This window comes from Morchella sextelata, assembly GCF_020137385.1.
Source record: "Morchella sextelata strain SCLS chromosome Unknown scls_12, whole genome shotgun sequence".
NCBI lineage: Eukaryota > Fungi > Ascomycota > Pezizomycetes > Pezizales > Morchellaceae > Morchella > Morchella sextelata.
Window position 1 is genome coordinate 479,424 of NW_025408627.1, and position 12,347 is coordinate 491,770.

The 12,347-nt window shown below is 46.4% G+C and overlaps 1 protein-coding gene across 1 annotated transcript; it reads right to left on the reverse strand.

The window, feature by feature from the left end:
* Window positions 1-1,357: 1,357 nt before the first annotated feature.
* H6S33_002014 (uncharacterized protein) lies at window positions 1,358-9,463 on the reverse strand (the record flags this gene model as incomplete). Its single annotated transcript, XM_044833356.1, has 12 exons — window positions 1,358-2,608; window positions 2,703-2,953; window positions 3,010-3,234; window positions 3,288-3,387; window positions 3,448-3,891; window positions 3,959-4,906; window positions 4,981-5,082; window positions 5,166-5,653; window positions 5,735-5,806; window positions 5,862-6,607; window positions 6,661-6,845; window positions 7,010-9,463. 12 exons carry the CDS (start codon window positions 9,461-9,463, stop codon window positions 1,358-1,360), a joined length of 7,266 nt encoding a protein of 2,421 aa, XP_044693157.1.
* Between the last annotated feature and the right edge of the window lie 2,884 nt (window positions 9,464-12,347).

The window sequence follows — 12,347 nt, forward strand, 5'->3', positions numbered from 1 at the left end:
CATACCTGGTATACCTACAACCTACATGTAGCTTGTACTCTCCCGGTATATACCTCTGTCATCGCAGCGCAGAATATAAACGTCCACCGCGCCGCACCGCGTCTATAATATACCGCTCTACTCTACTCTGCCGTCAGCACTAGCGCTCGTTTCAAATAAATGGAATAAAATACGCAAAAAAAAAAATTTATAATAAGAAGAAAACGTACGGACGTCTCACCCGCAGCTGGCTGGCAGCGCTCTCGTATATACATAGTAATTAGCAATCAGGTGAATTAGCAATCAACCAAACTAAGCAAGAAGATGTATGTACCTGTCCACTCCAATTAGCTAACTAACCAGGAAGCGTACTCTAGAGCAATTTACTCTACCTGTCTGTCCAGCGCTGTGGAGTACAGTGCTGCGCGCTGCATAACGTCAGCCCTACATGACATACACAGTATCGTTCGATCGCCATATTGTATGATATGTAGGTGATACAGGTTATATAAGTTCGATTACACGGTTTAGGGTTTCCCCTAGCTAGCTACGTCAGTGCGGTGCAGTGCAGTGTCGAGGGGTGGACTGATTGACCTGAAGAGTATCCATGCCCCCGGGTCTGTACTCTATGTACGTCTGCTAAGCTACTCTCGTTAATAATAAATTTAGAGTGTGTGCTGTGCGCGGGTCGCGCGCTCAGGCCTACCTACTATCTATCTCACAGGTGATAAGCAGCAGCGTACTCGAATGCGTGCGAGTACATCCCTTCCGAGTGCGGTAGGTACTGAACGAGCATAAGAGTACATGTAGATACATACAGTACTCTACCTAGAGTAGATAGACGTAGAGTGCTCTGCTGTGTGCAGGAATTAATTGATTACTACAATAACCTACGTGTAGTTACTTTGTAACGGGGCCATGCCCAACGTAGTAATTATTAGCTGTGCTCCAGAGTTCACCGAGCGATGTTGCGTGGTCTAGCCTCTGCTCTCCCCACGAGTCATAGAGCAAGCAGAGTGTGTGGAGTGTGGAGCAGCTACGCAGAGAGCGCCACAATCTACAAAGGGCCCTGATGGCTGACTAGACTCCTCTAGAATAAAGTGCCTATGCAACTAATGTAGATAGTCACGATACACGAACCTGACTGGTTAAGGTAAATAGACTTCATTTGATTCCTGTGGCGCTAATATTTCATACTAACTACAAAATGCGTACATGTATGTACCAAAGGAAAAAACCCTCAACACTAGAAAGTAATTGTGCGATATCCAGGTTAAATTGCCATTTCCGTGTGATGGCGAAGAAAAAAAGGTGTACTTGTAGAACTGTGGAGAGTGGGGGAGGGAAAAAATGATGATCGCCCCTAAAACTCTTCACTTCATTTCAATCTCTGCTGCTCTCCGTGTGTTTTCAGTGAATCTGAAGCCCTTCTCCCGGCAACTTGATCCTCGATCCTCGTGATCTCCCCCATAATATCCCCTACTGAGTGATCTATTTCCATCGCTAGGGCCTCTACTTCGGTCAATTTGTATCTCAACTCCTCCACCGGGCAGGCCACGACCTCCTTGTCCAAAACAAGGGCCTTCACATCCACCAAATGTTGCCTCACCCGACGCAGACTCTGGTAATTTTCATCCAGCATCTCTCTCTCAATCCACTTGAGATCCTCTGCTTTCATTTTCACTATCATCTCCGATAGCGTGTTGTCGAGGCTGCGCTCGGCTTGAACAAGCTTGACGAAAATAGGCACCCCCAGCTCGTGGAGTAGAGCCCACCTCAACCTTTTCTTCGGCAATACTTCGTCCACAGTATCTCCCAGTGTCTTGCAGAGGCCGTCCATCACCTTTGTGGCCATTCCCTCATCTGTCTTCTCGAATTCTCTCCACTTCAGCAATATTGGCCAGTACTTCTTCCAGAACGACTGAATCATTGACGCAGCCATGATCTCTGCCTTTGTGAGCGCCGCTTGGGCACCGTCGTCAGTGTGCCCGTTCTCCACCCTTTCATGCTTGGACGCCTTTGCCTGAGGATGTTTCTGCTTATTGAACGACGAAAGGGATTGGAATTGGCCCCTTTTTACCTTCCAGGCAGTCCGCATAATTCGGAATTTGCTATAAGGCTGTCGCAAACTTGATTTTTGGTACAGGGCCAAAGTTTCGATGCCGCTGTACGAACTACTGAACGCGTCCGCAAAGATGACCATGAACTTATTGATGTCAAGCTCAGATTCCTGAGCATTAATGGTCTTTTTATGGCACCAAAAGTTCCATGCTTGTATAATGCCCGTTAGGAAATCGTTTTCTGGAGCCGGCCTTATCTTGTTTCCAGTATACTGTTGCATATTGCATAAACATATTGCAAGCATATCCAGCACGCGTCTAATCAAGATATCTGGGCGTTTATTCCATGTCATCCGGAGCGTTGCGTATCTGCACGATTGGATCTTTTGAAGCGATTCAAGTACGTACTGGGCAATGGTCGCCAGAATGGTTTTGGCGGCTTCTGCGATCTCTCTGCACTCATTAAGGGGCAGGGCATCAAATGCTACTAGACATGGGAAGAAATATGTCAGATGGATCTTACGCCAATTATCTTTGATAAGAAACTCGTCGGATGATGATATAACAATCTAAGAGAGTAATCAATCTTAGTATTCACCATCCACAAACAGTAAGGGTGGCTAAAAGCCTATGGCTGGGTTTAGGAGGAGGGGGAACACAAACAAGGAATGCACAGCACTGCTCCCAGAAACCTATCACGCCATGGAAATATTGTACTTCCGGAGAATCCAGATCTAACTGCATAGGATGTATATGCCACATTAACTCAATCGCAAGCGCCAAATCTCCTTCCCTCAAGGCACTTCGAAGGCGTAGGATATCCCAGAAAGAACTAAATGGCTTTGTTTTTACCGGGCTCAAACGGCCCCAATCGATTCGGCTGATAATTTTTCGCCCGAAGATTTCACCGATATCTGAGAATAACCAGTCAGCATTTTAATTCTACCAGAATATCTTGGTCTGCGCTTACTTAAAGCATCGGCTAGGTCCACCTGTTGTAGAAGGAGCGAAAAGGACATATCGTTAACTTTCCAGCGGGTAATGCGGTAGTAGAGTAACTCCTCAAGCGCGTTACGCACGCCCCTCTCGGAGTCTCTCGGGTTTGAATATAGAGATCCTATATTAATTAAGGGGTGTGTTGTGAATTCGGACACAAAAGTGGTCGTAATGAGCAACTGCTCAAGCCAAGTACGAACTATTCCTCGCGTCAACAAAATCGCTCATAGACAGGGTTATCATAAGACCAACCTGTCCCTCTATATCTAATAGCATAAGCTACATCTCCAAACAGTCTTTGCTGGAAAGGGAGTGTAAGACATAGGATCATCTCTAGCGACGAGTTTAACAGCTAAATAACGATATAGTTAGTAAATATGTCGTTAGAAAAACAGTGGATAGAGGGACATGCTTCGAGTCTTGACAGGGAAATATCCCGGGACAGTAAAGAATGGGTATAATGGCAGCTGTTCTCCGTTTGGAACGTGCAGCTGCCCCAGAGGATAAACTCCTCGCACAATGACTCCTTTTTCAGAACTTTAATCGCATTATCCAGCAGAGAATAGACACTCTTGGCCATGTCGTCGGAAAGTTGTCTATTTAGCGCTTCAAAAGCTGAATCATGAGACATCATGATAGCCTGCTCGTTTGGTAAAAGTGGGCTTGGTGGCAGCACCCATGCACGCTGGGAGGGGTCTTCTTTTATGTAGGAGACACTGTAGAACCTTACTACTGCAGGTGGGAAACAGCCATCTTTATTGGCCTTCTTCAAGACCTCGGTACACCTTGCGAAGGATTGGAAGGGAAATTCCCTAGGGTCACATTTGACTCCGAAATAGTCACCATTGGCGACAATCTAAAATCGAATGGTGAGCAATGGTCATAATATTTTAAGGAAAAGGCAGTAAAGGACTTTATCTTACTAGCAAATCGGCGGTCAATTGTAAATCTTCGCCAATGTCATTCCACTTGGTTTCGTCCGCGGAAACTCTCCGCTCCTGAAATTGACCCATGACGAATCTTTCCAAAACCCTCCAATTGTTCTTTGTCTGTTCTCTAGCAAAGGATTTTTGGGAACTCAGTATGGAAGGGCGACTCTTAGTTATATCTAAACCTTGGCATCTCAGGAAGTCGTCAACCGAACGTTGCAGGCGTTTAGTCTCTGTCCAGCCGAAAATCTCATCCAATAGGTCGGTGGTGAAATCGTTCCCGAAAGCTCTAAACTCGATGATCTGAATAGCTTGAGCATAATCCCCCAAGCTCAGACACGTATTGACGGCCTTCATGAATTGCTTCGTCGTTATATAGTGCTGTATTAGTTCACGGGTCATGTCATACTGGATTAAAAAGGCCTCCTTCTCGGAGTCTGAACCCAGTAGCGTTATTGCCATAAGTTTCAAGTCCTTATCGGCATCCTTTTGACTTCTAAATAACACGTTAACGAGTCTGGCAAACTTGCGAAAGTTCACAGGCTTCATTTTATGGCCATGATCAATGAGGTATTGGAGTAGGTCGACGAAATAATGCCCTTCACTATATGCTGCTGCTGCCTTTTCGAAGTTTCCACAAAGATAGTATTGTTCCGCTGCTTCCTTCCAAAGGGACGCCCTGTCATAAAAGAGAGCAGCACGGTCGTGATCAGTACTTCTCCAAACCTCAGCTGCTGATTTCCAGTCGTAAATGGTGACGAAACATTTGGATGCTTGCTTTGGATGGTTTGATTCGCGGAAAAGTGTGCCAGCCTGTTTGAATAATAGCACAGACTCGGCAGGTTCTCTGTAGCAAATGTCAATTGCTTTCTGCTCCAAGATGTGTGCTTTAGAGAGACTCTGTCCAATTGAGTCTCCAGCACTCTGAAAACACCTCAAGGCCTGCAATCCACAAAGTCAGTATAAGGACCATTTTGGGGATAGGGGGGTTAAACGGATGTAATGAATATACTAACAGGATGCCAAAGCCTTTTTTCCAAGAACTCAAGGCCTTTTCGGTACCAGTCAGCCGGCGTGTTGCTTTTGCCTTGTCTCATATCCTTCATCATATCCGCGGCCTGTCGCGACGCACACAAAAAAAAAATTTAATCAGCAAGCTCAAAACCGGTTGATTCCTAGAAGCACATCTGGCCCCACTTACATTTTTATCACCCCTGAGAACAATATCCACTAACCCACCGTCAGGGCCTTTACTCCAGAGCCTCGCCATTGCCGTTATGTTTTCATCATGTTCTTCAATTAGCCAGAGCCTAGCTCGTGGTCTAGTGATAGCGACATACAGCCCTCTCAATTCCGCCGAGAGGACAGCATGCTTTCTTCTGTCAAACCCTAAGAGTCCTGTCCCTTGTTTGGTTTTCAAATCCTCCTCCATGGAGACCAAAGCTCTGAAGCTTGGACCCGCTGGGCTTCCAGAGAAGTAGTTGAAGAGGAGAACGTCATCAAACTCCATCCCCTTGCTCTCTACGATCGTGAGGATAAGATTAATCGTACCAATCTCGTCCCGCAGAGTGTTTCTTGCTTCATCATCACGGACCAGAATGACCTGCTCTGCACCGAACTCCGCGATATTTTCCACCACATCGACTGCGCCAAATAGTTTCTTGGAAAACATATCCGACGAAAATCCAACTACAAAAGGCTAAGATTAGCTTTATTCAGAAACTACTGAGACTACTGGGGCCGGGCCATCTTCTTTGAAGGTGTACTTACTGAATAGTTTTGGTTTCGGACCCAAGTAGTTGCCGACTTCTGGCTGTAGTTTATCTATCACATCAGGGAACACTACAAAAACCATGTCAGCTGGACCCATACAAACGTTCTGCAGCATTCGAGTTACCTTTCCAGAGAAGATCCACCACACTACTTGCCAATGCCAAAATCCCCTGGTGACTCCTATAATTCTTTGCCAACAAGAACAGCCTCGGTTTCTCCAAACTCTCTTCAGCTGTTTTTGAAGACCCATGCCCTCCTTTGATCACCATTGACCCAAAAAGTTGAAAGAACAGTGCCTTAATATCTTGGAACCGGAAGGTAGAATCGCGACTTATGCACTGCGCGGTGTCACCAGCCAGATGCACCCCTCTTGGGTTACCTACCACCCGCAACAAAATTTCGATCTCCCCAACACGAAGATCTTGTACTTCATCCACATAGCACTCCCCAATAGCTGTTTGTAGCCGTTCCAAAAGCTCGCGATCCTTACTCAGACCCTTACGTATATCTTTACATCTATCCAAATCATCCCACTCCCCTAGGCCTCGCCGGCGGTTCTCATATAACTCATACATCTTCCAAACAGTCTCGCGCTCTTTGCTGCCTTCCAAAAAGGTGGGCGCTAGCCGAGAAGAAAGTTTCAGATAACTTTGCTTTGTTAACGGGAGAAAGTCAGAAGCGTAGTTTCCGCCCTTGATTACCGCCATCAATTCGGCGAATACCAATTCGACCGAGATTCCCTTCCTTAAGTTTAACGAGAAAGATGGCCAATAGGCCCGCTTAAACTTTGAAAAGTCAACTCTGCGGTGCTCCCAGTTTAACTGTATTTCTGCCGAACTGGCTGGTGCGAAGTCGGTGCGATCAGAAATCCTGTAAAATAGATTAGCCATTGCTATGTTTAGATGTCCATTCAAAATGCGTACTTGAGCGTATTCTCTAACAGTCCACAAAATTGATCAAAGGTGCAGACGAGGGGCCAGCTATCTTTTCCAATAGTGAAAAGGTTTCTATCTGCATCGTCATGATCATGGTCTGTGCTTTCCCGAATTACGTGGGCCCCTGTGTCATTTTGCTCAACTTCCAATAGTGGGTTATCCAATCTCCCAAGCTGAGAGTCGATTAGTCGTCTTATATATCTTGCAATCTTTCCTGCAAGTATTGGACTTCTGGTAAGGAATATCTAAACAAAAACTCCACCGCCCAAACATTGGGTAAGGCAATCACGTGTTAGCATTACTTCATTATTGACCGAGTGATGGTTGATGATCCTACCTGTCGAGGCTCTAACCCAGCGCCTGTTCGTGTAAGATAGCCGGCCAGCAGCTTGAAAACCAAACAAGTCGTCTTTCCAGTTCCACTGCGTCCCAAAATCAACACAGAGCTTTTCCACCACCTGACTATCTCCGTCTCCTCCTCGCTCACGTCGAATGCAAATTCCGGTAGCACTCCGCATTTTTTAGATGCCTGAATACTCTCAAACATTTGCTCGTTCAGTGTATAAAACTTACCGGTAGTGAGAGCTTCGTGTAAGCCCAGAGCTTCCTCCCTTGATAGTTTATTCCCGCCCGAGTCGGTTCCTGTGGCTCCGAATTGTTCCCGCTTCAGAATGTCCTCGCTCAGCACGAACCTTGCGGGTAAGTGACGTAAGGTTCTACCCTTTCCCGTCTCTAATTGCCTCAACTTACATCCTCGAATGTAGTTATTGCTGTATCCTTTATGCGTCTTGAGAACGGTGGGAATACTCTCCAAAATCTCTTTATGATCGCCTATCCTCCATATCTTAATTATCTGTCTCCAGCCGCCCTCCAGCTCGTCCCAAGCGGCCTCGACGCCCCACAAAACTCTATAATTCTTACCGTAGACAGCTTTATACAGTTTCAACACTGCACGTTCGCCGCCATTGCCTTGCCATTCTTCCAAGATCCATTCCGGCTCTTTGTCTTCGTTCTTTGCGCCTTTCTTCCTTGCCCCGTGGTCGCTAGGAGGAATATTAGGTAACTTACTAGAATTGGCGCTCGTTCCCGCGAGTAAATGCGGTCTTGTCAAACTACGGCGGTTCCAGTATCCAGTTGCTAGCTCCTCCAGTATCTTCTTGACTATTTGGAATGTCCCATTGTGCTGCGTACCCATTAGGTCCTTCATTGCTTGTGTCGAAAGTATCACTCGCCATGGCCCCGCTAGTTGTGGAAACATGGAAGAGGGATCATAGGTACTAGATTCGGGGTTTCCATCTTCGGCGCGGAGGGTGTTCGATAGCTCATGATCCTCTGGTAATTCCGGTGGTGGGAGCGATTTTGCTTCATCGGCTTTTTCGGCCTGGCGTAGTTCTTCGGGTTTTTTGACTTTTTCTTTTCCCTTGCTTTTACTCTTTTTGCTCTTCCCGCCCTTGGGTTTTTCTTTATCTGCCAGGCTCCCGCCTATGTGATGGACTATCTCCGGGGCGACAGTACTACGTTCTACGTTGCTCCTTTCCGGAAGCCTAATCCCTGGCTCCACATCATAGAAACCCTTTCCTCTTACCACATCCCCAGCGCACACTTTACAACACGAGGCGCACGGAAAACTCCCCAAGATCTTTGCCAGTGTCTGGAAAGTTATCAGTGTTTTCAGTGTCTTCAACGCTTCCTGTACATCAGGAACTGACTGTGGCGATTTTACATTATTGCCCAACAGCCTCCGAAACATAATAAAGGAGTGTTGATCTAGCTGCGGTCTTGGTATCTCGATAACCTGACCTTGCGGCGGTAGTCGTGTCGATAGCTCTTCAGCCAGTTCCTCCACTGCTAGGGCGGAGAAGATGTTTTGGCTTCTTAGATCAGCTGCCGATTTTGGTTTTAGCGCACGCATCTTTTCTAGATCTGGGAGTTGTTTTGCGGCCTTCATCTGCTTTCTCAGAGCCTTCTTTGGATCTCCAGTTATGCGTGTGGGCCGTAGATTGTGTGCCTCCAGCTGCTTCTCAAAGTCCTCTAGCACCGATTTGAGGATTACAATCTCTACCCAGTCTGATAGAGCGCCCTCGACACTCGTGCCGTGGGATACCAAACATGATCCCACTAGTAGAGTGACACGGCACGTATAGAACTCTAGTAGCTGAGCATTGAAAACCTTTGCAACGGTGCTCTTCGATGCCATCAGCTTCTTCAGCACGTCACCGCCTGCCTTTGAGGAGATGAGGCGCTCGAGTAGCCCGACGCCGGGCGTCGTGTCGGGAATATATAGGAGACATTCTAGAACTGAACTAAGTGGCTTCAGAGATGCTTTTGAATTCAAAGCTTGCGGGATGTAGAGCTCCAGCACTGCCGTAATAAGATCCAAGAACTCTACGCTACAGAAAAAATGACTTTCATCCACAGAGGAAGAAGCTGACTTAAAGAGAGGGTGGATGAGGTTTGTGATAAATGTTTCTGGGATTGGAAGTACTGTGTGAGCACCTGCTGTGAACCCCGACCCTTTCGATTTTGGTTGGGTGCTGCTGGAGGAGGAAGCTTGAGCGCTGCTGGAAAGCGCATGAGGGATAATAGCTTGGATGAAGGTTGTGAGGCGGTGGGTGTAGTATTCGAAGCGACTGAAGTATATTTCCCTGTGGGAAGAGAGCAGAAGTGCGAGATCTGAGGTGTGAGTTGTGAGATAGCTGTATAGGGCAATGTTGACAGAGTAGGTGAGAGGCGTTCGGGAGAGGATTGTTGCGGTGAGCAAAGAATCCATCGCTGTTGTGTTTGTAGACATAGTGGATTTTGGATGTGTCGTTATCGGAAGCTATTTTTGTTTCGCTGTTTGTTTGTTTGTTTGCTATTGTCTGAGGCAGGTGAACGGTGATGGTTCAGGGCGACAAGCGGAGGGGAAGGTTGGCTGGACAATCAATTGGGCGAGAGACCAGTGAGATGACGTAGTAAATAAGGGGGCTTCGAAGTGAGGTAGAAAAATATCGATCAGGGTTGATAAATTAGCTACGATAAGCAAAGAGATTTTTGTCGAGCAACGGTGATGATGAATGGAGAGGGTGTTGACTACATGTATTTAAATAGACAAAAGGCTAGAGGTTTCAGGTTTAAGGGAGAATCAGGGAGAAAGAGCACAGGCAGAGCCTACAGTGCCCATATCTATAACCCTAGCAGGGGGGTGGTCCAAGAAACCAAGTAGTGATGGGCACGAGCCGAGCTCGCTCGACCTTAGAGCTCGAGCTTTAGGCTCGAACAGGTCGAGCTCTCTTAGTGACGAGCCCGAGCCAGCTCCAGGGCTCGAACACCTCGAGCCTTTGTCTCCACAATCCGAGCCAGCTCGAGCCCTACCCCGGGCTCGTCTCGAACCGGCTCGTGCCCATCACTAAAACCAAGATCCATAGAAAACCTGACAGGGCCGGAAATTTCGATGACGGCACCATACATCTTGCGCCAACCTGTGTAATGAGATATGATCTCCCTAAGTGATTATACGTTAGCATTCGCCAGAGACTACGTTACGGGTATAGTACCTTTACTGAAATAGAGGATTCGCACCTCACAGACTACGTTACGGACCGAGAACGATTTGGATGATCGGGTATAGCCACTATTATAAGATATATTTCAATGTGTTAGGGTGACCGAAAGGTGGAACCCTGACAAACTTCCAGCGAGTTGGAGTTTCATGAAATATCACTCGCACCCTCACCGTGCCATCAGGTTCAATGCACGCGGCGAAACCCATCCACTCAAAAATGCACTCCTCAGGAAGAAGAGTCTAGGAGGGGGGGGGAAGAGTCTAGGAGGGGGAGGGAAGAGTCTATGAGTGTGAAGAGGAGAACTTCCGAAAACAGTGGTCGATTTATACATTTTCAACTCTTGCCAGGTAAGCGACTACATGGAGTCATTGATGACGTGACACCTGTTCCTCACTTGCCAAGTCACGCTGGGCAAAGCGTGATTGCAAACTCCGCCAAAGTGGGTACAGCCGCCACTCGTTATAGTGATGGGGTCGGGACCGAAAATTGGTATCCTTATATCGAGGTTATCACTATATCGAATGATGGTTAGGTTTTCTCTGTGTGCCAGCGGATGAAGGTTGGGTTTTCTCCATGGTGGTGGTGGTGGTCGCGCGGGTTGCATGTTCCTTGCTGTCCATTCACAAATGGCTTTCTTTTCCGACTCTGAGAAGTGTTGTCTCTTTTGCTTATGCTCTATAACTGTAAGAATACACTACAAATAGGTGGGGTATGGTGTAGGATCGTTGGTGTGTTGAAGGATAGTGGGGTTGCGGGATCGGGTTGTAGAGTCACATCCACTCAAAAATGCTCTCTCGTTATAAGGATATCCATATAAAGTTACGCCAAATCCATAGTGATATTCTTATATACAATTATCACTAAACTACATACTAAAAAGTTGGGACCGCCAGGTGCCATCACTATAACGAGAATATCACTATATGCAGTATCACTATAACGAGAGGCGGCTGTAGAAGACTTGAAGTTAGCCATGTCTCCGCGCGCGAAAAGAGCATTATTTTCTGCTCCCAAAACTTTCTGGAGATCCAATAGATTTATATACTCAATATATATATTACCGTACCGTCATTTCCGTGATATGTAATGGCGAACATTGTTCGATGCCGAATTAGCCAATCAAACCCACCAAAAGCTCAAAAAAAAAAAAAAAAAAAAAAAAAAAAAAAAAAAAAAGCTAACAAAAGCGCGCCGACCAATTTGCCCTTGGGCTTACTACATATCAGCTCTATGGTTGGCTGAAAGCAGCTTGCCATTCGTCATTAACCCAGTTTCGCTATTATCCCCAGAAGAGACTAGACCCCTCGAGGTGTGAAAACCCCCATTTCCAGTTATCGCAAACATTCACCACAGATTTTTTTTCATAACCGAGGAGAACAAATCCTCCAGCCATTACCACCCCACCCACAATAACCAAATGCCAGAGCGAAACTGCCAGAGACCTCTCGATAAACAACCCATTCTACCACCCCCTTTTCCTACATACAATCCTCCTGCTTCCACCTCCAAAATATCAAATGAATTTTTCAATTCCGCACTTTACCTTCTTATCCCTGGGAAAAATACACCGCCCTCCATACTAGCCAGCTGGATTCAACGACAATGACTTGTTGAAGCTGTCTCTAAATCGTCTCAGTTACGGCCATCTGTTCACTTCTACAAGGTTTTGGGTCAGGAGAAGTCACTCGGCCGCCAAGACATTGTCGTTGGATGTCCTTAGTAAAGCGGTGGGTGATCTTTACTTTCCCTGGTCAGCCCTATCCTCACCTGGTGTGGTTCATGTGATCTATCCTTCTGGCAGGAGTGGTTTCTCGGTTCTTTCAGATTTTTTTTTTTTTTTTTTTCTAGATACGGTCAACCACGGTGTTTCGGAGAATGATCACCAGTTTTGCCGAAATTCTATTCTCGCAGTAAGTATTAATACGAAGTTATATTGATCGAGTGTTGATAGCTATGCTTACTACGGACCTAGCTAGTGTGGTGCCTTTACCCACAGTCCTTCTTGTTGTTTTTGGCAATATTTGCTTCGTTGTTTCTTTACTTCGTTAATTCCGTCCATACTGAACATGTTCTTGTCACGTCAGCTATATGTGTGTTCCTTTGTGGCTGTCTTTTTGCTCACTGCACAAC